At 37.4% G+C, this 26,234-nt stretch overlaps 1 protein-coding gene across 9 annotated transcripts in view; it reads right to left on the bottom strand.

Annotated features, from left to right (window-relative positions):
• The window catches only part of PICALM (phosphatidylinositol binding clathrin assembly protein), a 40,921-nt gene that overhangs the window by 6,552 nt on the left and 8,135 nt on the right, over positions 1 to 26,234 (bottom strand). For 3 of the 9 annotated variants that reach the window (XR_003915909.1, XM_029960861.1, XM_029960863.1), the window contains exons 7-20: positions 25,072 to 25,113; positions 24,283 to 24,368; positions 22,837 to 22,960; positions 22,350 to 22,486; positions 19,972 to 20,072; positions 15,019 to 15,168; positions 13,072 to 13,152; positions 10,405 to 10,512; positions 9,371 to 9,502; positions 9,251 to 9,281; positions 8,318 to 8,417; positions 6,541 to 6,564; positions 4,469 to 4,528; positions 2,151 to 2,255 (exon numbers count right to left, since the gene is read on the bottom strand). Coding sequence is in view for 8 of the 9 variants with exons in the window: in XM_029960861.1 (XP_029816721.1) it covers positions 2,151 to 2,255; positions 4,469 to 4,528; positions 6,541 to 6,564; positions 8,318 to 8,417; positions 9,251 to 9,281; positions 9,371 to 9,502; positions 10,405 to 10,512; positions 13,072 to 13,152; positions 15,019 to 15,168; positions 19,972 to 20,072; positions 22,350 to 22,486; positions 22,837 to 22,960; positions 24,283 to 24,368; positions 25,072 to 25,113 (1,281 nt within the window). In the remaining variant the exon portion in view is untranslated. The remainder of the gene's footprint in view (positions 1 to 2,150; positions 2,256 to 4,468; positions 4,529 to 6,540; positions 6,565 to 8,317; positions 8,418 to 9,250; positions 9,282 to 9,370; positions 9,503 to 10,404; positions 10,513 to 13,071; positions 13,153 to 15,018; positions 15,169 to 19,971; positions 20,073 to 22,349; positions 22,487 to 22,836; positions 22,961 to 24,282; positions 24,369 to 25,071; positions 25,114 to 26,234) is intronic. The other 6 variants (XM_029960862.1, XM_029960864.1, XM_029960867.1 and 3 more) reach the window with 4 other exon arrangements.

Here is a 26,234-nt window from a genome sequence, read left to right as displayed (position 1 = left end):
TTTACTTACCCCAAGAACACACGTTTTTGTTTCTTTATTTTCTTAGTTCTATTTCTGGCACAACAGGAGCACTAACTAAACCTAAAATGACAAACAGGCTCTCAGAAGAGCCTCAAGACTAAGCATACAGTAAATATAGTGTGATAACAGTGTAACTCCCCTCTGTGACTATACATTAATAAATGCCACCTCTGCCGTGCATGGAGAAGTTCTCACAGGCAGCCTTTGTTTCACTGAAGTTGCTTTATTGATGTCAGACTTTTGAAAACTAAACAGCAAGACCAAAGCAAGACCTGCCAGCAACACAGAGAAAACCCTTCTCAGTCACACAGCAAATGCTGATTCAAAGGGTGTGTTCTCTACCAAATTAATTCTTACAGGAGCCAAATATGTTGTCAGATAAGCAGAATAAATATAGCTCCACACACCTCACTTGTGACTAATTCTTCTTTCTCCTGTTATGACAGCCAGCTGGGATTCAACCTAGGCCAAGCCTTGCAAAGTCAAATGAAGCAGAAATGCTCACTGAGCTATTCAGACTCACCTATCTGTTCATAACTGAATCAGGCAGGTAGGCAGATTATTTTTTTTAAGGATCATTTAAAAATTAATTTTTTTTTGATGTAGAAAAAATTCTTATCCTTGAGGATCCTTGAGGATCCTTTCACTTGGTTTTTATTTAAGAACTATCTAAACACTACTTTTCCCCTTGAAATAGTATAAAACCCACGTGAAAGATACTAAATCACTTAAGTGACAGTGAATGTGCAAAGCAGCTCTCAGAAGTCCAAGAGAAAGTCAACTGAGAACTGCATTTCTAGCTAAAGAAATCTAACTGCATCCCTTAGAGATAAAGCATTTAAAAATAATAAAAAAAAAAAATCTATCCACAGGGAAGTGTTTTAAGGACGACAATGGACACACTGCCTGTTGGCAGCACACAGGAGAGCCTTTCCTGTTAAAGGATCAGACTGAGGCACTGGAAAAGGCTTGAGGCTCTTTTCCCTTCCAGCTTACTGCTGAATTCTCTTCTCTCCACACTTTAGTCCCAAGCCCCACACATAAACCAACTATACCTAACTAAGTTATACATGCATGCTTTTAAACAGTCACCTATAGAGACAGAGCTCTTTATAGTAAGATCAAAATATACAGGGACAATATATTTCATTTTTATAACAGAATCATAATGCACAGGGTGAACATCAAAAAGAAGCATTTTACGGGTAAGTAAATCACAGTTAATACGGTTTTTCCTTCTGTAAAAATCCAACCAACCAAAAAACAAGTCCCCTCTTCAGATGGTTATTGGATTAAAAAAGTGCATTCAGATAGAAAGTATCCAGTGACAGAAGTTTCTAGAACAAACAATAAAAGGTATATATTTAACTCCAGTATTGATGAAATTATTCTTAACACTCAGAGTAGCCCTTTGGCACACTCACTGCAGTATGTTAGGTAATGAATCTAGACACGGCGTATCCTGAGAAGCAGGTCAGCAGGTGACTTAAAGAACACTCCATTTAAGGTAACAATTAACAGGAAAGGCCACTATTGCTATTGCATATCTTCACTATGCTGTAAATACTGTCTCCTGCAAAACCAGGAAGGAGGAATATAAGAACTGCCGGAGACTACCATGGTTCAAACTAGACGAACATTCCATGTGCCTCCCCCTGAGGTGGTCAGGACCAACAACCAGGCGTTGGGTTGAGGTTTCACCAAGTTTCAGAGCCATCTAATACAGTCATAGACATAAAAGGCTGCACACACCCTGTTGGGCCCCTAAAAAATGCTGCAATCCAAGCAGGCACCTTACACTTGGTTACATACTGTGGTAAATCAGCGCGGAATTGGATTTTGGGGAAAAGGCCTATCTTCAGTAAAGAGCACAGATATCAACTTTTCTTATCCTTTTACTAAGGCATTGTCACATTCCGAGAAAAACAATGCCTTAAAAAACTACCCTCTTTGCTTTTGTAACACAAGCTTGCTGCTGCCAACCTGGATACAAGCAGGTAAGAAGGAAGCCTTCCATGGACCACTGGGCTTGTGCAGTACATTTGTCCAGCACAAGAAAATATTGAAATACTTTTAAGGAAACTGCCTCATGCAATTCATTCCCAGCAGCAATACTTGAATATACACACCTGTGCTCCTGGTACAGGGCTGAAAGGGTTTGGTGGTCTCATGACTGGCTGACTGTATATTAAAGTTGGCTGTGTCATTACTGGTATGCCTCCCATCTGTGACGGCTGAAAAAATCCAGACAGCATCAAATCACACACAGCAATAATACTTTGAAAGCATTTAAGGAGAGAAAAGAAAATAGAAAATGGGTGAAAAGGCTTCATTATATGAGATATGCAATCATGTCAGATCTTTCTACAATATTCTGCAAATAAATGAAAGGAACATTAGAGCCTTTTCAAGGAATTATCCGACTGAGCCCATTCAATATCTTGCTGCAACGACCTGAAGCACTTGTTTAAGCACAAGCATCTGCGCTGGTCCTCCTGTTCCCAAAACCAAAGTCTGACAGCACTTCCCTGACTGCCTCTGAAAGCACAAGCACAGTTTACAGATAGCAATGCAGAGCTGACACCATTCAGGAAAAACTGAAAACTGAGAACTGTATTGGCAATTAACACAAAGTCATTATGCAATCAAAGTGTTACCGACACTCTAGCTGAGCCAAATTAGGAGTTCCACACGTAGTAATGGTCTTACAAATAAGGTTACAGTTAAAGCAGATGCCCATCTCTAGCACAGCTTTTGGCACTCCCTCAGGATTGAATTAACAGCCAGCAGCAGTCCCACTGAAGCAATCCCCATTCCAAGCAGCTTTTCCCCGACTAATACTGGTGGTGGTGGTACTCCTCCTTTCATGCCAACCAGCTGTTTGGGCAATCACAGGGTAAACCCATTCAAGAAACTGACCCTGGTGAAAACACCCTACAAAAAATATAATTTAGGAACAACTGCTGGCCCAAGGAAGACACAGGAACCAGCAGCCAGGGAATGCCCAGGCACAGCACTGCAGCACTAACAAAACTGCCTGTCCCAGCATGCCTGCACCAAGGGAAAAGCCTGCCACTTAGAAAGGGCCACCCTTAGAAAGGGACCTAGAACTGTGGTCCCTACTACTGCTTTTAGGAAAAATTAAACACGAGGGTAGTAAAACGTGCCAACATTTCAGAGATTCCCAGTAGCAAATGTCCTCGGTAATGTCTGAATGAGCCGGGACAGTTTCAGGATGCATTACAGAGCCCACTGGTCATTTTGTAATGGCCCATCTCACCCACCTACTCAGATGTTGCAGGTGTATGAACAAGTAGCAGCAACTCAGGGTAACAGAGCCATGGTTCCTTAATTCTAGTTTCCATTTCACACTGGCATTTATACCCCAGGATAAAAGCTTGACATAACCTGCAAGACTGCTTCCTGTACACTATGTCTGTTACCTTCCCCAGCTGCTGAATCAAAATAACTATGAAAATGCTGCTGGTCCCATCAGTGCAAAGTTGTGTAGATAAAGTCTGAATCCACACTAACACTAGTTTAGCCACAACAACTTTGAACAAGAATATGGGAGTTCATGGATATGATACTCTCCCAAAAGACCCTCAAAAACACTTGGCCACTTCTGCAGTTCACTTACTGAGCATATACAAGTTATTAGACATTACACTAATTTGGTTATATGATGAGACATTTAACTTAATTTTTTTCTCTAATCCATGAGACATTTAATAGAATAACTGTCCTACTGAAGTTTTCTTGCCTTTCATTCACCCAGCAAAGCTGTGTTGCATCAAAATCATACTAACAGAGTTAAGGGATATAATTTCAGAAATATTCTAAAATTTGAGCTAAGAAAAAAAATTTTCAGAGCAACAAGCTGGAAGGTCGGGTTTACATCAAAAGCCTTGAGGTACTGGTGTGTCAATAAGATTCAATTCTCAACCAACAACATGCCACATAGTAGTGTTACAAACTTGTAGTTTTGTAGCATTAATCATTACAGGTACTTGATCCCAACCTCAGCAGAAGGTATTTAAGAAAGGCTTCACTTCACCAATAAAACACTTCTGTTCTGTAAGCAGCTATTACTCACATGATAAACTTATTTCTACACCAATAAAGTCCCCCAAGAATAGACACTGCCTTAACTTTCATAGAATCACAGAATGAACTGGGTTGGAAGGGACTTTAAAGATCATCTAGTTCCATCTCAAGAAGTTTACAAAAAAAACAAGCGAAGTAAGGAAGGGCAGAGTTAATTTCAGACAAACACAACTGACGTAGCTCAGAAAACCAGAACTTAATGATTTGATGAAGAATTAACCAGTGGGAGCTGAAATTCAATCTTCAGTAAAATAGTTAAGAAAAACAACTGCTACCAAACTGTAAGGAATCAAACGATATACAGCATTTGACTGTTTCCAGTTGTAGGAATTTCACTCACCATCACATAGCCCATCATTCCTGTTGGCGTTGTGGCAGGATAAGCCATTACAGGAGGTGCCTGGTGTGAAAAACAGTGGTGAACTGAGAGGAGGAAGATAAAACTGTGTACTGGTAAGGCATTGCTTATGATCAACGGCAGCATTTAGCTTGTCATAAACATAGCAAAGAATAAATAGGATTTGCAGTCTGGTGTTAAGAGGATATTCTAATTAATTCAGATGGAATACAATACCTAAGCTAAAGTTTCTAGACCATCTTGGCAAATCTTAGTTATGTACTTGGTTTTAACCTATCAGGATTCTGGCTATCTGAACTAAACTGCAAGCTACATTCTTTCACCATCCTGTTTAAGGACCACAGTACAGGACACAGAGAAGTTTGAGAGAAAATATTCATGAAGCAGAAGTGTTGTTTTAATCCCATGAAGTACATACTTATATTTCAGCATCGGAAGTAATGGTAAATAAGGAGTCTTAAAAGACAATTTTAAAGACTGAAAGACCAAATTACCATTGCTTCTGCTGACATTACAGAAATTCTTTTCTCCTTAGCCAGGATGGACACACTATGGGAACTATCCTACCACACTTCAATATAAATTAGACTCTCACAGGAATATACAGCTTGCATTCCCTCTCCCATACCTCCTTCATACTGTGAATTTGAACAGACTATAAGTCCTCTTAGTACTTGGTAGATATGTTTATATTACCCTTACATACTTACTGTACTTTTATGAAGGTACAATTGCTGTCAACAGACAAAACCTGGGGTGAAGTTAAGTTTTGTAAACAGCTTGGCAATATATACATAGAAAAACAGCTGATAACTCTTAGAAAGATGGATGTAGAAAGAGTTCATCTCCTAACCATGTTCTTTGCTCTACAGTTCCTTATTCACTTTCTAAATTAATATTAACTCTTACAAGGACAAAAAAGTTGGTTTGTTTCTTTTTTCAGATTCTAAATTGGTGCTTATAAATACTCATAACTTGCTGTCTATCCTCTCCATCTCCTGTTAAGTCTCCCCTTTTAGAAAGAAGAGACTAGTTTTCATGGTATTGCTGTGGGGATTCCTATTTGTGACAAAACAAATGCCATAAGCATTTCTTGGTACACAGACATTATTGATACTGAAAAGAGGGAAATGATAAAATATCAATCATACTGGATTAACTAAAGCAGCTAAATTATAAAATCCAGAACAGGACATCAGGAAAGCCGTTTCTGAGTTCAATTCTAAGGTATCAGCTGCTTGTTCTTATATAGTAGAGCCAGTGTAATTGGCATTTCAACTGCCATCAAAAAAGACAAAGAATCATTTAGAGACAGTGTACTATCCATATATTTCACACAGTGGACAAAGCTATCCTGAAAATTACATTTTTTGTTTTGTTTGTGTACACACACACCTACACAACCATGCTGAATAATTTTTTTTTTTTTTGAGTGCTCAAGTATCCTTTAGTTACAGAGTTACCCTGCAATAAAACAGAATATAGGGAAAGACCAATATTGCTGTTGACATAAAGAAAAAAGTCCTTTGAAGTGAAAGCCTGTGTTCCTCAGACAGCAAGCACAGGTTATTGCTTGCCCTTTGTACACTATCTGCATGAATTTTCTTTTTATTAATGACATATTGGTCTCTCCCCACTTAAAAATAATTTAAAAAAAAATCAAGATCTACCATACATGTGGATTGAGTGCCAAATATAACAAAAGCTCGTGAGGTTTCATGCAGTTATTCAAACACAATATTTTTATCTTCATTCAGAATTCACCAAATGCATTAAAGGCAGCACAGACACACACCCCAGCTCTCTGGCAGCAGATGGTACAGTTTAAAGCAAGGAAAAATAATCTTGGTATTTCCCATGCCATCATTCGAGTCAAGAGCCTGCACACCACCTAAGAAGTTCGTGTATGCTAGGAGAAGCTCAATTTTTGGCACACCAAAGATTTTAAAATGAGAAATGTGTAAATAGCAAGAAGGTTATGAGATTCTGCAACAGCAGTGGTTAATATCAGCATGCCAGTCGATTGCAAAAAGGCTGTGGGTTGTTTCACTTACGTATTGTGGAAAATGCATGCCATTCTGTATTTCCCAGGGAGAACAATTACATAATGCAATAACACTGGATTAGAAGCAAATACTTACACAACAGAATATACACAGATAGCATTTTAGTTCACAAATACATTAAATGTTTACCCCAACACATTCTTGTAATTCAAGTCATTTACTGAGACAACACACACCTGTGATACTGTCATTGTTATTAGGTTTGACACTGGTTTGCATAGTCCATTTATTTGGTATATGCCTTTTTTTCAAAGATTTTCAAAAGCATATCTATTTAGCAAGCAGCAGCAACTCCACAATAAATAGACCAGCAGAGGAAAACAAAGCTGTTTTTTCCCCCTTACATTACTTCTGTTTCCGGGTTTTTATGTTTAGAACAGTTTCACAGGAAGAGAAGTGTCTCAACAGTATCTCTAAATAATAAAAGCTGTTCAATGTAATGACTTATCACAAGAAGATGTATATACAAGACGAGTTATTAAACAGATTCAAGCACACAGGTAAACTCAAACCACCAGTCATTAACGCAGGTGAGTAGTTACAGTTTCTTCAATATCTACACACCCTCCAGTAACATCCACAAACATCTGTCCCTATATAAAGGCAGTGAGTTGATAGGGGACACCTGGTAGGGAAGAGGTGCTGCACGCAGGGAGATAAGTTCTCCCTTTCCAAATCCACAACACTGCAGCATTACTACAGTGAGGATTCAACCTCCAGCTAGAGAGTCAGATGCAATAAATCCTTTGAGGGCCGTTTGCTACCTGTTCTGTCCATGTACAGTTCTTCAGGACACTGGTGAAAAGGTGAGTAGGATTCACATGCAAAAATGTTCTGTGAGCATTGTGAAAACTACTTCTGTAAAGTCCTGATTACATAATTAAGAGCCCTTGTACTACATGCCACTTCAAAGTCCTTGCCAATACTACCTGCTACAACAGACATGAAGTTGATCAGCAAAACTGCCAAGGATTAAAAACAGCTGCACACACCAGGGCAGGAAAGCAGTAGTTATGTACATTAAGAAAGCTATAGCTCACATGACTGCACAGACAGCTCTGCAAGTATCAATGGGGCCAGTTCTCACCCCTAGAGCAGGCTAAGTTGCAATGTATACATATAGAATGTATCAGTGCACCTGAAGGGCGTACTTTCACACTTCTACTTTTCTAGACAGAGAAGTATCCACTCACTCCCTGGAATTCACAGTTTTATGTCAAACTCATGGAATGGTTTGAGGTGGAAAGGACCTTGAAGATAACTTAGTTCCAATGCCCTTGCCATGGGTAGGGACACCTTCCACTGGATCAGGCTGCTCAAAGCACCATCCAACCCGGCCTTGAACACTTCCAGGGATGGGGCAGCCACACCTTCTCTGGGCAACCTGTGCCAGTGCCTCACCAGCCTCACAGTAAAGAATTTCTTTCCAATACCTAATCCTAAACCTACCCTCTGTCAGTTTAAAGCCATTCCCCCTTTTCCTGTCACTTGAGAAGTCCACTGAGCGAAACCCAAAGGCTGCTCACCATGAGAGGCGCTGTTCAAACACCTGCTAAACCTGTATGTCTCATCACAAACTATTTACTAGTATAACACAGCCAAGAAAAACAAACCCAAGTAGTATACATCTCTAACTGATCACTTCTTCAGTTTTCTATTACCTTTTTACTGCAACTATAGATCACTTTCAAATTCATCCATTATACATCATCCTGCATATCTAAGTTGCAGGGAACTCACTAACTTAAAATGAGTATTTGCTTACCAACGTTGGAGCGTTCCACGCAGTTGTAGGCGCAATCTTGGGTTGCCAGTTGGAACCACCTGTTAGTTTCTTTTCACCTGGCTGAGTCCAGTTTACATCACTTCAAATAAATTTTTTTAAGAATTGTTAGAAAACATTGGACTTTCTTACAAAACTTCCTCAGGTAAACACCATTTCCACTTGGGAATGAGACTTCTTTTATTAGCGAAGTTCATTTAGCAAAGGAGTTGATAAAAAGTCTCATGATGACACATTTTGGCTTGGAAAAGTAAGACAAGATGTTCAGCATGAGCCTCCTCAGCTGTATTTAATCTTAGTTGAGTTCCCCAGAATAGGTAAGTTAGTGTATTGGACTTCCTTTGGGACAAGATAGTTTAGTCAGGAGCAACTCAACTGCACATTAGATTTCTGAATTATTCCAGAGTTGACACAGATGGTCCCAATAAGCCTGAAATTTGCTAATCCCATTTCTCAACTTTGCTGCTAGAGCAGATATTCACTACTCTTGAACACACACACACACCTTGCTTCAAAATTCACTTGTCTAAAGGTCAATCTCAAGACAGAGGTTGTCGTTTCATAATCTTTAATACAGCTCTGCACACCCTCGGATCACACGAAGTATTTAAGGTGTACCATGACTACCTATAACAACTACAAAGAAACATTTTGATGAACTCTTTTTCTTCAATATAGATAATGTCTGAAAGGAATCACAGACAGGACACCTTGCCTGCTGCTACCACTGTCACTACCTCTCAGCTACCTTTCAACAGCTCTCAACAATTCATTTTCCCTTGGATGAGAAGTACAACCCCAAAAATGCTCTGAAGGTTAACATTATGTTGTTATGCATTGGTTTCAACACATACATTCATAACAATCTACTATCATGAAAATCACAATGCTCAACTTCCGATTAAGCATACTCACTTTTTAGTAGTTCCATTTCCAATGCCCAAATCTGTCACAAAGGAACAAAAGAGACTAGTGAAATTCTATTGGTTTCAAAGAATTAAATAAGTATTTACATGTTAGTGGTTGCATACTTACTGCCTACAAGATTGGCTAAAGATGAATCCAGATCATCTGACACTAATTTATTAGGCGGTACTTTGGCAACTGGAAGACTCTGGTTTTGAGAGGCCACTGTTGGTTTTAGGAGACCACCTAGTTCATCAAAGCCTTGGAATGAGAAACATAAGTGATTTGAATCACAGGCCTTCCACAACTGTCATGACATTTGATTAAATAGACAGCAAGGTCAACACAATGGCAAAAATATAAAATTTAACCTAGTGATGCTACTCTACACAAGAAGGACAAAACTTATTATGCCTCTTTATAAAGGAGATATTTACTATGGAAATGAGATTTCACTTCAGTAATTTAACCTATGTGATATCAACTTTACATGCAATGGATTGCCAGTGACCATAGCACAATCAAAATGTAAACCAAAGAAAGAAAAAAATATCCAAAATAGTTCAATCTTGCTTACAAAAACATGTATGTATCTGCTTTTAGCAAATCACTGGTTTATAAAAAAAAAAATCCAATGTTAAGAGTCTAATATCAAAAGACCAGAAAATATTTACTTTCCAGATGCTGTAAAGAACAGAAAGAGCCTGCTGACTGCAATCCAAATTGACTGTGTATGTTTTGATAACTGACCATTTTCTGAACTAATCTTAATGTCAAAAGAATAGGCAAAGAAGTGCCAAAAAACGTGTTGCACAGATACATAAAATGAAGACAGCACTTCACCTCTTCCAACCACACTCTACAAACTTAATTTCAGCTAACAGCACATAAAAACGAAGGCTGTTCACTGTGTGAAGTTTTAATAAACAAAATATTTAAGTGAAGGAAATCAGCGTAAGCATTTCAGCAGGGTACATGTAGAAATAGTATGTAAGGAAAAATTACTTGATTAATGTGCTGTTATTGACCTTTTAAAGTCAGCTTTATTTTCTTCAGCTGAAACTCTGTCCCAGCAGTATTAGTAAATACAGATTAAGAGATTTATACCTCAAGAACAAATTAAGTTAAAGGACATGTGTCATCTATTTTAGCAAGTCTCTTACCACCAGAATCTGGGACAACATTAGAAGATTTGTTTCCAAACACAGACTCAAAGTCAACATTAAGGCCAGCTGATGGCTGTGGTTGAGCAACAGGAGATGGAGTGAACCCTGTAGGGGAAAAAAAGAAAGAAGTTGAATGTTTTTATACAGCATTTCCCACAAATCCACCTTTATGCAAGACAAGACAAATAAATACTTAGATTATTTCAGCACTGCAGAAAGACTAGGAATACCTCAAGGGTTCAGATTACACCCTGACACTGAGCAATTTATTTGGTCTTTATTTGAAGCTACTCTTCCAAAGAGAGGTTTTGTCTCAAACTGGACAGAGAGGCCATAGTAGACACACCCCTGCAACTGCTGAATCTCTGACTGTTGGCATCTTCCTTATTCTTTTACCATACACTTACAACAAAATTACAGAGGAAACAATCACCATGCTTCTCCAGGAAAAGAAGCTGGCTAGGTGCAGAATCTGTTTCAAGATTACCCGCCAGAAGATTATTCCCTCCATGTTTTACATTAGCACGGCACTTCTCTTAGATACAACGGGAGTAAGATTCAAACTCTCCCAAGGTACCTGACTAGCAATGCCTTCGATTAGACACTCTCATAATACTAATCATTTTCATAGGGCTTACTTAGATATTTTTGAATACACGTTCTGCAGTTGACCACGTTTTTCAGGCAAGTTTCTAGAAATTTTTGCAAGATAAGGGGAGTTACAGCAAAGTTTCAACTCCTATTTCTGTCTAAACTTACTCCATTTGTCTCATATATATCTGTAAAGTAGTGTTCTACAAAAACACAATTTTTTTCAACACTGAAAATTTATTGCAGTACGAAGCATAGCGTATGATGTTCAGCAGCTTTAAGTTGATAGTTTAGTAATACAGAGAGGAATATTGATTTGTTTCTAAAATTTTTCAATGTTAAATATGATCACACACAAGCACATGCATGTACATCACCTTGATATTCAGGCAATGACAGAAGTAATTATTACTTTATATGAAAAGCATAAAAAAAAAATGCAATGCCATCTTGAAAACTAGCTCTTCTGGTTTCTAACAAAAACGGGATCACGCAGAGAAATAAAAGAATCACAAATACTTCAGCAGTTGAACACTGCAGTGGATAGAAATAACTGACAGAGAATACTTTCATTTAGCCTGCTGTGACAGCACTTCATTTCAATCTTAACTGTTTTCCCAAAATAAGTCACATTTCACCTAAAAAATTAGTAACTACAGAATGCTACCCTTGAGCAGTAAGTTCACAGAAAAAAAATAAATACGGATTACATGTTCCTTTCTATTTCTCTTAAAGGAACATAACACTCCTAACTGAAAAGCATCCATCACTAAGAATTTTGACAACATAGTTTTCATTAAAACCAAATCAGAGTAAAACAGCATACAACAAAACATAGGAAGCAGTAATGTGGGAAAAGATCATGAGTAAACAATCAACTAACCAAAATGAGTATCTTTATGACACGTACACCATCAAGTTGTGACAAGCCATTTCAGAGACTCTGAACTGCAGACAGGAATTCTTTTGATGGGATGTCCTGCAACTCTTAAAACCGTGCCTGTACTAATAGAAAACTTGACTTAAAATAGCTCATATTTTGCTTTAGCAAACAGCCTTAACTGAACCACGCTGAGTTTTTTTATGAAGCTAACAAGATGAGACCAGCTCCAAGACAAAACAATACACAGAACTCCTCTGAATCAGCCTCTGGAAAAGATCAAATCCTACTTTTGGTATCAGCCACCAGCCCAGGGCATTCTCTTTAACATGGATGTTTTGAAAGGTGTAAAGGTCAGTATTTTTAATTTAGTTCCTTCAAGAGAATAAACAGGCAAGACTTGACAGAAACTAATCATCCTGCTTTTTGGATATGGAACAGATTCATTTGTAGTATTTAACCTTTGGTTAAATGACTCGAGCTGATTTCTATTCAAAGACACTAAACTAAAATGTGACTTTATGGGGTTTTTAAGAACTAACCCTTCTACAAATCATTTACTGAAGGTATTCCTAAGCCTTGCATTTCAGCAGTGTTAACACATCCTATTCACCTGGTTTAGACAGATTATCACCTGTCATAGCCCACAGCCTGTCTAGTAACTGTCAGGACAGTGTTCCCGAACCAGCATCATTATGGGGGTACTACACAGACATTACACAAATAATTTTTAAATTTTATTTATTAATTTAATGCAGCAGATACCTCTTTTTCCTGTTCTGTTGTAAAACTTATTTCTAGTTTAGTGCACTGTTTAAGAGTAATATACCAACAAAACTGCCATAAGCAGCACGAGCATCCCAATCCCTTTACCTTAAAAACAATGAGGTAGAGCAAGATGACAAGATACTTATAAACATGCACGTCTTTTGTGTGGTATGTAGCAACAGGTAAACTACAAGAGAACCTGAAATGGGGAGATACTCATTTCATGTTTAGATTAGATAAGCCTTAGTTTAGCACAAACTAAAAAAAAATACATACCATTTGTGACCACACACCTGGCACAAGCACAGGAATAACAGTTGGAGCCACTACAACAATGCACTTCTGTAGCCAATAACCTACTAGTTCTAGGCACACAACACATTCAAACTTCTGTGTCTGTGGTAAGGCTGGATCCCATTACCTACCTCCAAATAGACCAGCTACAGAAGAAGGCTCATTGCGGAAATGAGAAGCGCTAGGGTAAGCTTGAGGACCACAAAAAGAATCTGATAAGGCGTATCACACAAGAGAGAAAGCCATGAAAGGAGAAGAGGGAGAGTTACAGAAAGAGAACCAAGATATACGGTTTATCTGCTATTCAGAACTTTAATTTCAGGTCAGTCTATAAATCCACATAACAGTCTAATAACATAGAACCAATGGAATGAAATCAATACACAGACATACAGTAAGAAACAAGTTTACACACTCTATAACACAAAAGGGGAAAGCACAGTTTCGAAGCAACAGCTATATTAAGATGAAAACTTTTTTTTCCCAACCAAATGCCATGTTTTACACCCTTGAAAGAAATGAGCGTAAAAGCTTCAAGGCATTTTTCTTATACCTGAAGTATAAGGATACAGCCCAATAGTGGATTCATATTTGGTTGCCACAAAAGGATTTAGCTGAGTAAACGGATTGTAATGATCTAAAGAACCAGAAAGAGTTATTTTAAATCCATGTGCACATTATCGTAGCACCTTGACTGTGCTACAGCTAAAACTGCATTTACATTTCACATATCAATTTGCCAGGAGGCCACAATTTGGTTCTAGATATATCCTTAGAGCATGAGACACTGGAAGGGGATGCAATGTATCAATGCCATCCATTTCCAATGACTTCAGGGCTGTCATGTACTACTCAGACCAGCAAACGCCACAAAAACCCACCAGGCTCCTTGTTCACAGCCCTGCACTGCAACTCTTTGTATGACTGCAGAACAAATTATACAGAGGAAACTCATCTGACTAAATAACCATCCTACTAAAAAAAAAACAAACCAGTTGTATTTCAAATAATCACTCTACATTCATGTGAACCATACAAATTTTACTGGAAGCATGGAAAACTAGAAGCACAGGGCAGATTGTTACACAGTGGTACTAACTTAAAGTATTTGTACACTGCTGTTTCAGTCAACTAATCCTCCCTGGGAACTCTGGAGACAAGTTCACAGCAAGAGTTGCTCAGCTTCATCTTACTTGCTTTCTCTTTCCACTAAAGGCAGACAAACTAGGAAACTAGTCAGTAGATGCGACAAAGTAGAGGTGGTATGAATATCCCTAAAGACATTCCTTGTTTTTATCTCTGTTAACAAGTATAAATGGTATAAAAAAGCCCTCTCTGTTGTAAGATTCTGGATTTTTCTTTTTATCAATTCTAGTGGGGTTCAACCAGCATAAAGACAGCCTGTGGTGTACAACTGTCTTTAAACCTAGCTTTCCTTATCAGAACTGACATGTAATTAATTGATCATTAGTCTATGAAAGCTAACTGGACTTTTCATATTGAAAAGTAATCAAGTTACTATACAGCTGCACCAACAGAAACGTTAGAAGGATTTCTAATGAGACAGCCATGCTGAGCCATCTCCAAATTAAGATGTCAACAGTTTTTAATAGGTGAGTTATTAGTTTATTGCCTCGTAGGTAAACAGTCTGAGTAGATCACGCACCAAAATGTGCAGGGCTCTATCAACTTTGTTAATGACTCGGGAAAAACATCCACTACGAAAAAAACCCTTTTTTAAAAAAAGGAACATTGCAACCTGAGGAAGAAAGCAGCAGCATTTTCTTTTCATTTGCAGACATATGTAGTATTTTAAATTAAAATTCCCCAACTATAAGAGACTGTGTAAAACTGCACTCAAGCAACTGCTTTAACTATAACTGAGTTTCTTTACATTGGGGTAGAATCCCATCTAGGAAGCCAAGCATTTTCATGGCATAGCTACTAAATCAAATTCTAACATAGCACAAAACCAGCCCCAAATGACCAGCGACCAGCTTTTAGCTTCTGAAAGGCCCCAAAAACATATTAAAATTATGTTAAATTTTTTAGGAAATTAGTTTAAAATTGTACGTTACCAACAAACATTTCATGTGTGGGTGTCCTACTGGTGAAAGTAGATACATCAGAAGACACAGACAGATGAGCAGCATCGTTAGTTTTTGTAAGGAAAGGATTTAGGTTTGGAATGGCATCATCAACACTATCAACAGTAGCAGAAAAAGGATCTGTTCAATTCCAGAGAGCAAGAGAAAGAAGAAAAGGGAGATGGATTTAGTTACATGCTGCTTCCTACGTACAAAAGAGCAGAGTTAAGAAGAGTCCAGGAGGTATAGTTTTCTCCTGACACCTCTAAACTCAGGATGATCTAGCTAATTGTAGTATTTTCAAATTATCCAGAATTACCTATTCTCTACTCAAGAAAAATACTACAGATATTAGCCACAGATTTCCTTTTTTTTTAATTAATAACACCTTGGTCTTATAAACTGCTTATTCCTGAGTGCGTTTTATACTGAAAATAAGTATGACACTTGCAGCAACAAAGTCTCTGGAGCAGAGACTGCCTGTCAGCACAACAGAACCCCAGGTGCTAAGCGAGGATTCGATGCAATACCACCCTCAGGACAGTTTTAAAAATCCCAACAAAAACAACTGAGCTGTACTTTTCCTTCTTCAAATTGTGGTTATGGATTTTTCTGTTACTGAGCATCATGAAGTTTTCATGAGCTATATACCAAGGTAGCACACAGGACATAAGCAATTCCTTCAGTACCTGGGGCATCTGGAGCTACAAACTTGTTGTGGATATGCCATTACCTGCAAGCAAGAAAAATCCTGTTCTACTTTGAGGGACAACAGCCAGACAGCTGCGATGAGGAAAATGTTCCTTACTAAAAAACTGTCAGACCTCACTGCAATGAAGGAAACATGGATCTATACGAACAACTTCCCAAGGCATACAGGAGAGTTTCAAGGCTTCCTGACAATTGCCAAGCTAAAATACTCCTTTACTTCAGGATCCAACAGATGAACAGGATAGGAAAGGCAGCCACAATAACTGTTGACAGAAGGAGCTGTGGTTTAGCTGCCTGGTTTCAAAGTCTATGAATCCTTGATGGAAAACTCAAGAACACGCTAGGTGAGATCAGCAAGGGTCACATCAAAGCCCTGTTTGTTTTATCACAGTGCCTAGATCTGCAACTTACTCTTCTATGCAAAGTCACTACAGAGAAATGTCTGAATAATAATTAGAAGAGAGATTTCTTAAGTACTTCAGTTCCTGGCCATTTCTTCTTTCTTTTTTAAAACCTGGTTAGATTGTCAATTTATCCACAACTCTTGTAAATACTGCCATGCTGTGTGCTGCAGTTTCAAAGTGTACGTTATTTTCTCTCCCTGAATCTGACCCGATTCTTAGCTATAAATCCCACAGACCCTGATAACATGTTCAGTAGTACGCAAATTCTAAAGGAAACAAAATTTAAAAACTATAACTGCATTGTTCTTAGCAGGTTCAGTGAATGCTTTGATTTTCTGCAAGCTTAAGGCCTCTATTAGGTAAGACCCGACTTCTCTCTCAGATTGCTTGGCTACGTTGCAAGAACGGGTGAAGTACATTAGAACACCTTTTCCTAAATCATTCAGGCAGCAAAATGACAGTGTCCAACACTAAATAAAGGATAAGAAGAACAAGCTAATTTAGAATTTGTAATATATAACAACAATACAAAACCTTGTGTTGTCTTATGTATGTTTTATATAGTGGGCATGCCAATCAGCCAGTCACCTGAAACTAAGCCCCGGCTTTCAGGTACTCCTTAAAACTGTTGTCTGCTTTGAATGCTACTCTAAAAGCTGTAGAATAAACAGATCTGACAATAATCCTTTGGTCAGCTCCTCCTTGCTTTTTCTGTTGCTGCTTCACATTCTTCTGATTTTATTGGTTCTCCTTGTAATTGGAAAAAAATTCAAACAGTCAAAACAGTCACTTCCACACTGATACATTTGTTTTGCTTCAAGTTTCGGTACAAATTCATAGCTGGCAAATATACCACACACAGCTGGAACAGTCTCCAAGCAATCCCATTAAACAGCCCAGATAAAACAATATAGAGGAAGCTAAGAAAGACAAAAAGTTTTTAAATCATATTTGTCAAAAATCTACTGCCTACTGAAATTATTTTACACATGCACTCATCAGGAAAACTCCTGCATATTACTTTCTGTTCCCAAATCCCAAGGTTGTATATGGAGTTTCCTGTGTTTTGACTAGTAAGACAATATAATGCATCTTTAGACAATCAAGATTTCCTCAGGAATGTAATCAGCTCTCAGACTCTTCGCTTGTCTGCCTCATTCTAATTCTAGCCAGTGTGTTCAGTCTTGTCTGAGTCTCAGAACTTGCCAATGCTAGTGACAAAAGTAACCAAAAATTAATTGGGTTTGGGTAATTTATATTCTTGCATATTCAGGTTTTAAAATTTGCTGTCAGTCTTGACAGCAACACCCCAATGTTTCTAAGGCCCAATTTCATCCTTGAATACACACGGCATCTGTTTGAGTCGATGGAATCACTCTGCACCTACATGCTATCATTAGGTATTAATGATTCAGGTGCATTTAAAAAAGTAATCTGAATTTTGCAAACTTCTACCTTTCAGTTATCCCACTAGATTTTACCTGAAAGGATAGCGACAAAGGTTTTTCAGCAGAATCTCTTACAGTTTGAAAAAGGTAAACTAGAACATACAACCACAGAACCCATTCCCCAGGAGTTTAACCTCGTTAGTTTTAACATTTTGAGAAGCACAAGACTATAAAGGCAGCAACCCAAATATAATGCTTCTGTAACAATTTACTGGTTTATTACATACCTAAGAGCTGCTGCACAAAATTTTTTACAGTAACTGATTTTAGCTGATTGTAGTTGATTTGATACTCTTCTCAAAGTCACCATATACACCAAATACAAACATCATCATGTCAGAAAATTACCTAAGGGAGGGTTGCTGTGCAGTGGTTAGAGCACAGGACTGGAAATAGTTCAGGTTCCATTCTTGGCTCTGCCACTGACTTGCCGTATGACTTCAGACAAGTCAGTTAATTGCTCAGATTTCCCCATCTGTAAAATGTGGAAAGCACTTCTTATCTACCTCACCTGTGTGAAGTGAGTGTTCATGTCTGTAAAGCTGAAGAGTTGGGGTATTTTTTAAGAAAGGTAACACAAAAAATGGTGATCCCAGAATTTTAGCCTAAAATTTTAGCAGACAATCCAAAACCTTCACAGTTAATTAAGTCTTAAAAATATTTAGAAATGTGTCAATAGTAAGCAAATATATCAATGACTATTAGTGAAGACTCATACCAGGAGTAACAAAACATTGAACAAACACAGACTTTCAGGCTAAATTTTCAGGTTAATAAAGAAATGTGATGTGACCTTCAAGAGGAAGATAATTTCCCCTTTTACCTGTCACCCTTGAAACAAATAGGACCAGCTGAAACAGAAGATATTTTGCAGAAAGCAATCAAGATGAGCCAAAACATTTTTCTCCATTTCTAAACCATAAGCCTATTAAGAGCTGAAATTTTTATGCCTAACTCCATACACTCTTCACTGCATCTTTCTCAGAAGATGCTCTGCTCAGCAAAACTAAAGGACAAGTAAGCTACTTTTATTTATTTTAGAAGCTACCACATACATTAGCATTGCCTCTGTCACTCAAAATTGTGTTATTTCCATACAAACAAATGTGAGAGGGTACACAAAAACGCAAAGTACACAGCAAAAAGTAAATAGGAAAGCAGAATACATACACCACTTATTATGAAGATATATTAGATAACTGGAAAGATGTTAAGAAGAGCCACAGTTTATAAAAAGAAACAGGGAAGTAAAAATTTAGAACAAGGTTGTTCTGGTGCCTACAAAACTTCCTGAAGCAGCAACTCCTAATGTTTTGCATCATAAAAGAAAGCATTTTTGCAAGCATCTAATAAAAAAAAAAATCTGAAAATAGTCACATAGTTCAGGAGTTTACTATTTCTTAAGTGTCATTTATGTAAAAAAGTAAAAAAAAACAAAACAAAAACCCACAACAAAAACACAACCATCTGTTAAAGATTTTTAATTGTCCACCAGTATAACCAACAATGCAAGCAGGCAATATGTTACTGTATCTGAATTACTCTGGAACACTGCAAAGTAGCCAAGAACTTTGAGTGAATATCTAAATCCTCTAGCATTCAATCTTATCTTGAAGTAACTTCCATGACTTTCTAGAATGCTCTTGTTTGGCTCACTGGTTTGATGGCTTGCCTGTATCAATGGGATCATCTCGCATCACATTCAGTCCATCCTAGCAACTCAGCAGAATGATAATTTGGATGTTCTGAAGTAAACTTCAGAGGGAAGAACATAATTTTTGTCTCTGAATTTAAGAGATCCAATCACAGCTTTTTGCTAATTCGCCATTACAGTTAAATGAAATACAGCAGAGAATTTGTAAAGAGAAGTCATATTATTATTTCAGTAACTAACTCTGGCTTTTCTTTCTATGTACAGTTATCGCAACTGTCTCCTATCAGGCCTCATCCAAGTTCTGCTTTATCATCACCAGCAAATTTGATTAAACATTAGACAAAATTTAGAATATTTATTAAAAAAATTCTGATGCAGCACAGGCTATCTGGCAGACACCTTCACAAAACCGGCTTCTCACAGCCAAGTTTCTCCAGCTTGCCATGTGACTCTTGAAGACTGCAGTTATGAGGCTGACAGAGCTGGTCAACAATAAAAGTAACTTTGCTAATAAGAACTCTCATATCAAAATTATTTAGAATCACCACAGGCTGCTGCATTATTTTAATCCATACTCAGATTTTATTTTTCTGCTTCCTTCACCCAGTTAAAGCTTGTGTTTGTAAGATGTCTCTCTTTAAGAAAGAAATAGCCCCCACACTAGGGGAAACATTTACAGGAACACAGCCATAGCACTTAGAACCTTAATCCAGCTCAGAATTCTTACCTCCCCAGGTACTTCCTACTTGTGGAGCAGCAGATATGGGATGTACAGACGGATGAAAAGTTGGCTGCAAATCAAGTAGATCATTTGGCAGCTTTGAAGTGCTACAAAGATAAATTAATACAACTGTTTGAACTACATCACAGTTTTCAATATAGGCAAATGGTAGTGACTGTCAACAGTAATGAAAGCTTTGTTACAAAATGGTTATTACAGAATGGGCAGAACTAAGCCAAAATTATAAGAGCTGGTGAACTCCATATTTTCAGTTCTGTAAAAAAGTGTTAATTTAGCAAGATGAGTTGTATGTTATGCCAAGTGATTTTTGTCAAAGCTGTCTAAGACAGAAAGACTGGCACTCTTCTCATCTTTCACACAGTCCAACTCCAGGGCTAGAGGAAGTTATGTTCAGCAGTCTTCAGCAACTTTTAAAATCACCTCATGAAAGCCCTACAATATGACAAAAACAGACTGACAAAATGAACTATAATAGGCTGTGCCACCAAAATATTACATCTAAATCCACAACTCACATCTCTCCACTATCAACCATTGCTAAGAAACTGCCTTGCATTTGTGAACTATTAAAGAACTTCAGGGAAAGCAAAATAAAGCAAGCCTTGAAACACTTGATCGAACCTCAGGCATGTGAATGAAAACCCATTTAAATGCACATTTTAGATCATTCAAAACCAAACTGAAACCTCAGAACATCACATGGAAATGTAGAGTGAAGGCTTATATACAACTGCTGCAAGAATTTAAAAAAATCTAACAGTAACAGTAAAATTCATCCACTTGCAGAGAGTTCATTTCATACTTTAAATAAATCTTGTGTTCTCCCAGAACTTTTCAGTACACAAAATGAATCAAAATTTGCACATATGGCTACTCTTATGGACACAAGCTGTATCACTATGACATCCAAGCATCTCTCAAAATGAGACTGGCACAAGAGCTTAAGGGCTAGTAGTGATGTCCTAGATCTCTGTATATTTTCTTGCTGACCCCATCACTTGAATAATTCACAGTTTTTAGTGTTCCATTCCAGCAGTGATTGCAGTCATATTTTGCCACCACAGCTCCTATTAAAAAGCAGCATGGTCTAGCACTGCCCTGTAATGTGAGCAGCTGAACCAAGGTAATTTTCAAGGTAAACCTTGTTCAAGGTAATGACAGGGATTAAGCAGACACATTGCATTTAATAGCAAGCAACTGAACTTCTGACCCAGCATATCCCCTTCATGACAGCTCCTGCTGTAAAATCTGTTCTTTGCTCATAGCAGTCATATTGCCAGCAACTGAATTTAAACATGAAGAATCACTAACATTTGGTTTCTTCAGAAGAAAATGCTCTTGTCTTTACTACACAGCATTTCTGTCTGTCTGAAGAAGCTTCATCAGATGTTTCTCTTTTTCAGACCTCTTAAGAAGCAAGATCAGATATTCGAGTTCATATACTTATTACAAATTTTCTGGCCTCTAAAAAGCAATTTAAAAGAAAATCTTTCTTACAAGAAAGTCTTACAGTTACTAACACTGATAGATTCTCTAGCTCCTTATACGTGATTCAGCTATTTTCCAAGTACTTCATGTCAAGTAATTTCCTACAACAGCTTTCTAATGGAAAAAGAAAGCTGTCAAAGTGCTGACAGGATCACACTCATGGCAAAAATGTGCCTTCCGAGAACCAATTCCTTCTATACTGATAAAAGCAGTGTACCTTCTGCTGCTGCTTAATTTGATAGGTAATTTACAGAATGAAGATCACACACTTGCTCACATCAACAGCTCCTGCTAGTCAAAGATCAGGATTAGCATGCAGTGAGTACTCCTGCACTGTCTTTGCAGGTCCTTGCAGGCAGAGATGTTCCAGATGCAATGCAAGACTGCAAAACCTACCTCTCTTATTTCAAACCCTGTTTCACGCTCCCCTTTCTCTGAAAATCTACCAAGAATATTTGTTGCCACTCTACTTTTCAAGATCTAGAAATGTACTTTCTTTATGACTTCTCAAATGGAATTTTTATTTGACTTCTCAAATTTACTTGCCAGGTTCTCTGAGGACAAAGCATGTTCTTCATAAGGACAAATGTGTGTTTTACAGTTCCAGCTGTCTGGCTTACTGACTAAGAACAGCTACAAGTGTTGTCAGCATTGGTTCATACCAGAAACCATTCTCCAAACAGATGACGAAAACACACTTCCTATGTTATTTATGGCAATAGATTATTTTCCCATCAGCTGTACCCAAAACATCATTTCCTATAACATCACTAATGTACTCTACACCCAACCAATCCTCTGCAATATACACTGCATCAGATACTTAGAGGAGCCCCTCGCTTGCAGTGCATCTCACAGTGAAGTATTCAGCATACCTGTTTGAGGAGCTAGGGGTAGAAAAAATATCAATGGCTGGTGTAGTCATTATGCTTCCTGCTGCAGTCGACACAGGAGAAGCTGCAGTTGTTAAAGAGGTATGAGGTTTCTTTGCAAGTTCCTTTAGACGTTGCTCCTGTTGGGAAAGTGAGCTGGCATAAGAAATCCAGAAACAATATTTGTGTATATGACACTGGAGGTAAATAAAGCAGAACTAAAGAATTGTTCTTATTTATTCTACAGACTAGTATCAACCACTTATAATTACAAGAATCAGTGCTTCCACAAATCCTTCAGAAACTATTTTAACAAACTCTCCACAAGTTGTATCATCTAGGTACTCACGGTTCTACTTCCAGCACTTTGCCAGAAGTACATGTTCAGTATTAATCACTCTGGTTTTCCCTTTGCTCCTGTAAGAATCCCAGTAAGCTATCAACAAGAATGCAGGAAAAGCATTTGCAATTAAAAATTCTGTATGCCTACCTTTAAAGCTTTTAAGCGAGCCTGTTCCTCCTCTAACGCAGCTTGTTTTTCCCTTTCATCAACTTTTGTGAGGGACAGGCCAGTACTTGCAAGGGAAGAGACTGCATTGGAAAGGGTGGTAGCTCTAAAGTAATTGGACAGGAGAAAAGCTAGCTGTTAACAGATGACATGTGATTGGAGCTTCTAAAGAACACTTTGCTTGTATCCACCCAGTCTCCTTCAGAACTCTTTATAACACTGGTTATATCTTACACTGTACAAGACAAAGTGGTAAGTTTAAATAAGATACACCACTAAAAATGCAAAATGCCCAGAAAGCACGCTATCTACTCTTGCACACTGGCTTTTAGATTTTCCCCCTTAAATGTTTCCTCTCCAAACTGTATCACAAAATTCATGTTTGATTTGCTCTTTTCCTGTTTGCCTAACATGGCATTATTTGTAGACATACAGGAATCTCCAATAATCTGGGCTCCAATTCAAATTGTTGTTAATTTAACAGGTTTAGCTAACAAACTATCAATGCTACTAGTATATCCCAAAGGAAGTTTGCAATTTATCATCATTTTTAAGAGTATGCAAAAAGATTTAAAAGAAACCCTTAACTTTTAGAAGAGTAATCTTACCAAAGAAAGCAAATATTCTAAAAAGAAGGTAACAAAATACTGCCCTAATATTGTCACTACCATAAAGAACTTATAAAATATTACTGCCTTATTTGTCGAACATATAATAAAGAAATGCTACTTAATTTTGATGTCACAGAATATTCTGAGTTGGAAGGGACCTGCAAGGATCATCAGGTCCAACTCTTGAATGAATGGCCCAGATCAAACCTGCAACCTTGGCATTATTAGCACCATGTTCTAACCAACTGAGTTCTCATTTAAACAATGAAGTTTGTTGTGTAGAGGACTTCTCCAGATTGCATGTTGTGTTTTAGAAAGTACTCAAATTCATTTAATGTCTTTTACCATATACATTATGGCTTTAACCCCCAATTACTTTAAAATCCACTCTTAATTTAAGGACTTCTAGAAGCATTTCCTTGGTTTTGACAAAAAAGGGATTAAAGCTGAGATATAAGTCTAAGGACATTTATTAATTCATGTTGCATACCTTACAGAAGTCTAATTATTAACAAAATGAATATTTGCAGGCAGTACATGAAAGAAATTTCTTTTCTCTTCAGAAGTTCAGGATTAAATGTCAAAAGTATAAGTAGGGATGCTAGAGTAAGTTGCAGTTCCTTAGATTCTAGTTCTGTTGACCTGGAAGAAGCTGTTTTAAGTATTCAGCAAAAACTATGACAAATTGCCATTCCATAATTGCTCATATTTTTTGTCTTTAACAAAGTCTACTCAAACCTTAGTTTATAATGAAATCGAAAATAACTGATTTAACATTCCATTTGACAATTGTTCAGAAGGACAAGGACATAAGCACCTGCTTGCAGCTGTGGAATCTTTGATTTTCTTCCCCTCTAGAGAAGCTAAATGTTGTTCCAAAGCATCAAGAAGGCTACTCGGTGCCTGCAAAGACAGACATTAGGGAACAGATTTGAAGAAATCAGTAATTAAAATACTTCCAGAGAATGGAACAGTGCGGCACCAGGTACAACAGCTCAGAATACTTGTACCCCATCTTGGCACTCTGTACCTATTTAATTACTTAAGGTATCAGGTGATGTACTTCCTCACTACATCACTCCATCATAATGATTCATCAGTAAGGACTGAAATATGTCAAGAGATGTTAAAATTAACAACTAGGAAACAGCAAGCAAACAATCAGAAGCAGACAGTATTTCAAGAGACACTGAGAAGGATATTACACGGAAAGTCATTTTTATGTTCAAGCTCTGCAGGCCTTCACTTTAATTTCGATAGGCATATAGTTAAAAGCAAGGCTGCTAAAACCACAGCTTCATAATATCATATAAAATTTTCATTATGTGAACTCACAGATATAATTTGCATCTTGAAGCATGATAGAAATAAGGTTGCCTTAAAATCCAATTAGAGAATGACAGAAATGATATATAATATTTTACAACAGGATCACTGAATATGAAAGCCAGGCTCTGACAGAGCTTGGATTTAATCACAAATTTAGAAATAACTTGGTGACAGTGTATACAAGAAAGCCTAAGTGAATGCCATAATGCCAAATTTTTCTGATTATGCAACCCCAAAACCAGACATGCACGGGCAAACACATAATAAGTTTATCTACCTGTGAGAGATCTGGTATGTCTCCTCTGTCAATTCCAACTTGCTGTAATAAAACAAACGACCTTTAGAACCTGGTTGCTTTTGTTGAAGGCTGAGATGCTCAGAAAGTAAACAACATTTAGATGAAGTAATGCAAAAACCACAAACCTGTTCAATATATATTTTAAATTTCCACAGTCTGAACTCTGTAATGGTTGGTTATAATAAATTCTTGTTAAATGTATACATATTTGAAGCAGGTATGTTACAAAGATATTTTAACAGATAGAACCTTAGAAACAAGAAAGTAAGAATCTTGTGTTTCAGAACTTTAAGGCTGGAGAATTTTGCCTATCTCACAATTTATGTGTTAAATTCTCAGACCTACTGATACAAAGGGTATATTTGCTATAACAAAGCACCTTTGAAGTTTTGGAAAGAAACTCTTTTCTCATGTGCAGATCAAATTTAGGATGTTTTGCAGCAGGACATACACTGTTACAACAGAAAAATTAATACTCTCAACTTCAGTTGATAATGTTATCAGCTGAACAGTATTTCTGATAGAGATACTCTGTCAGGACACACAGTAAGTCCAGCTTTAAGGCTTATATTTTTGTTAAGAGAGATATGAATACAAATGAAATAAAGAACAGGGGCACATCTCAATTGAGGAATTCCATAATACCAGAATATCAATTCAGCAATGTTCAGTAATAAGAAGGCAACAGACTAAACACATTTTTTTGAAAAAACCACCACAAACTAAACATTTTGCAAAGTAACTTGCTTCTTCCTTCGTGAACACACCTGCAACCAAGAAATCTAAGAAAGAAATCACATGTTCATCTACTTGTCTACAATTCATCTACAGTTTCTTATTTGTAACACTGTTATTTCGTCTAAAATTTATGGTAGAATTGTGAGTTTCAAACTAGAATATAGCCAGAATCATAGAGAGCAGATCACCATGAAGTTACTTTGTTTGCTTAAAGCAAAGCTATTCTTCAAAGAAAGTTCACAAATATTATCAACCATGCAAATTTTAAAAGGCACATTAATACACCCTCCTTAAGCAACAGATAAACCAATAAGTACTCCACAGTCAGGTTTTTCAATACAGTCCTCAAATGAACTAATCACCAGCATAGGGATTGACAAGATGACCCTTGATGTAAGGGCAAT

Source organism: Manacus vitellinus, unplaced genomic scaffold (genome assembly GCF_001715985.3).
Source record: "Manacus vitellinus isolate BGI_N305 unplaced genomic scaffold, ASM171598v3 scaffold_2_pilon, whole genome shotgun sequence".
In the NCBI taxonomy this organism is placed as follows: Eukaryota; Metazoa; Chordata; class Aves; order Passeriformes; family Pipridae; genus Manacus; species Manacus vitellinus.
The sequence above is the reverse complement of the archived record's forward strand: the minus strand, read 5'-3'. Positions and strand labels throughout refer to the sequence as shown.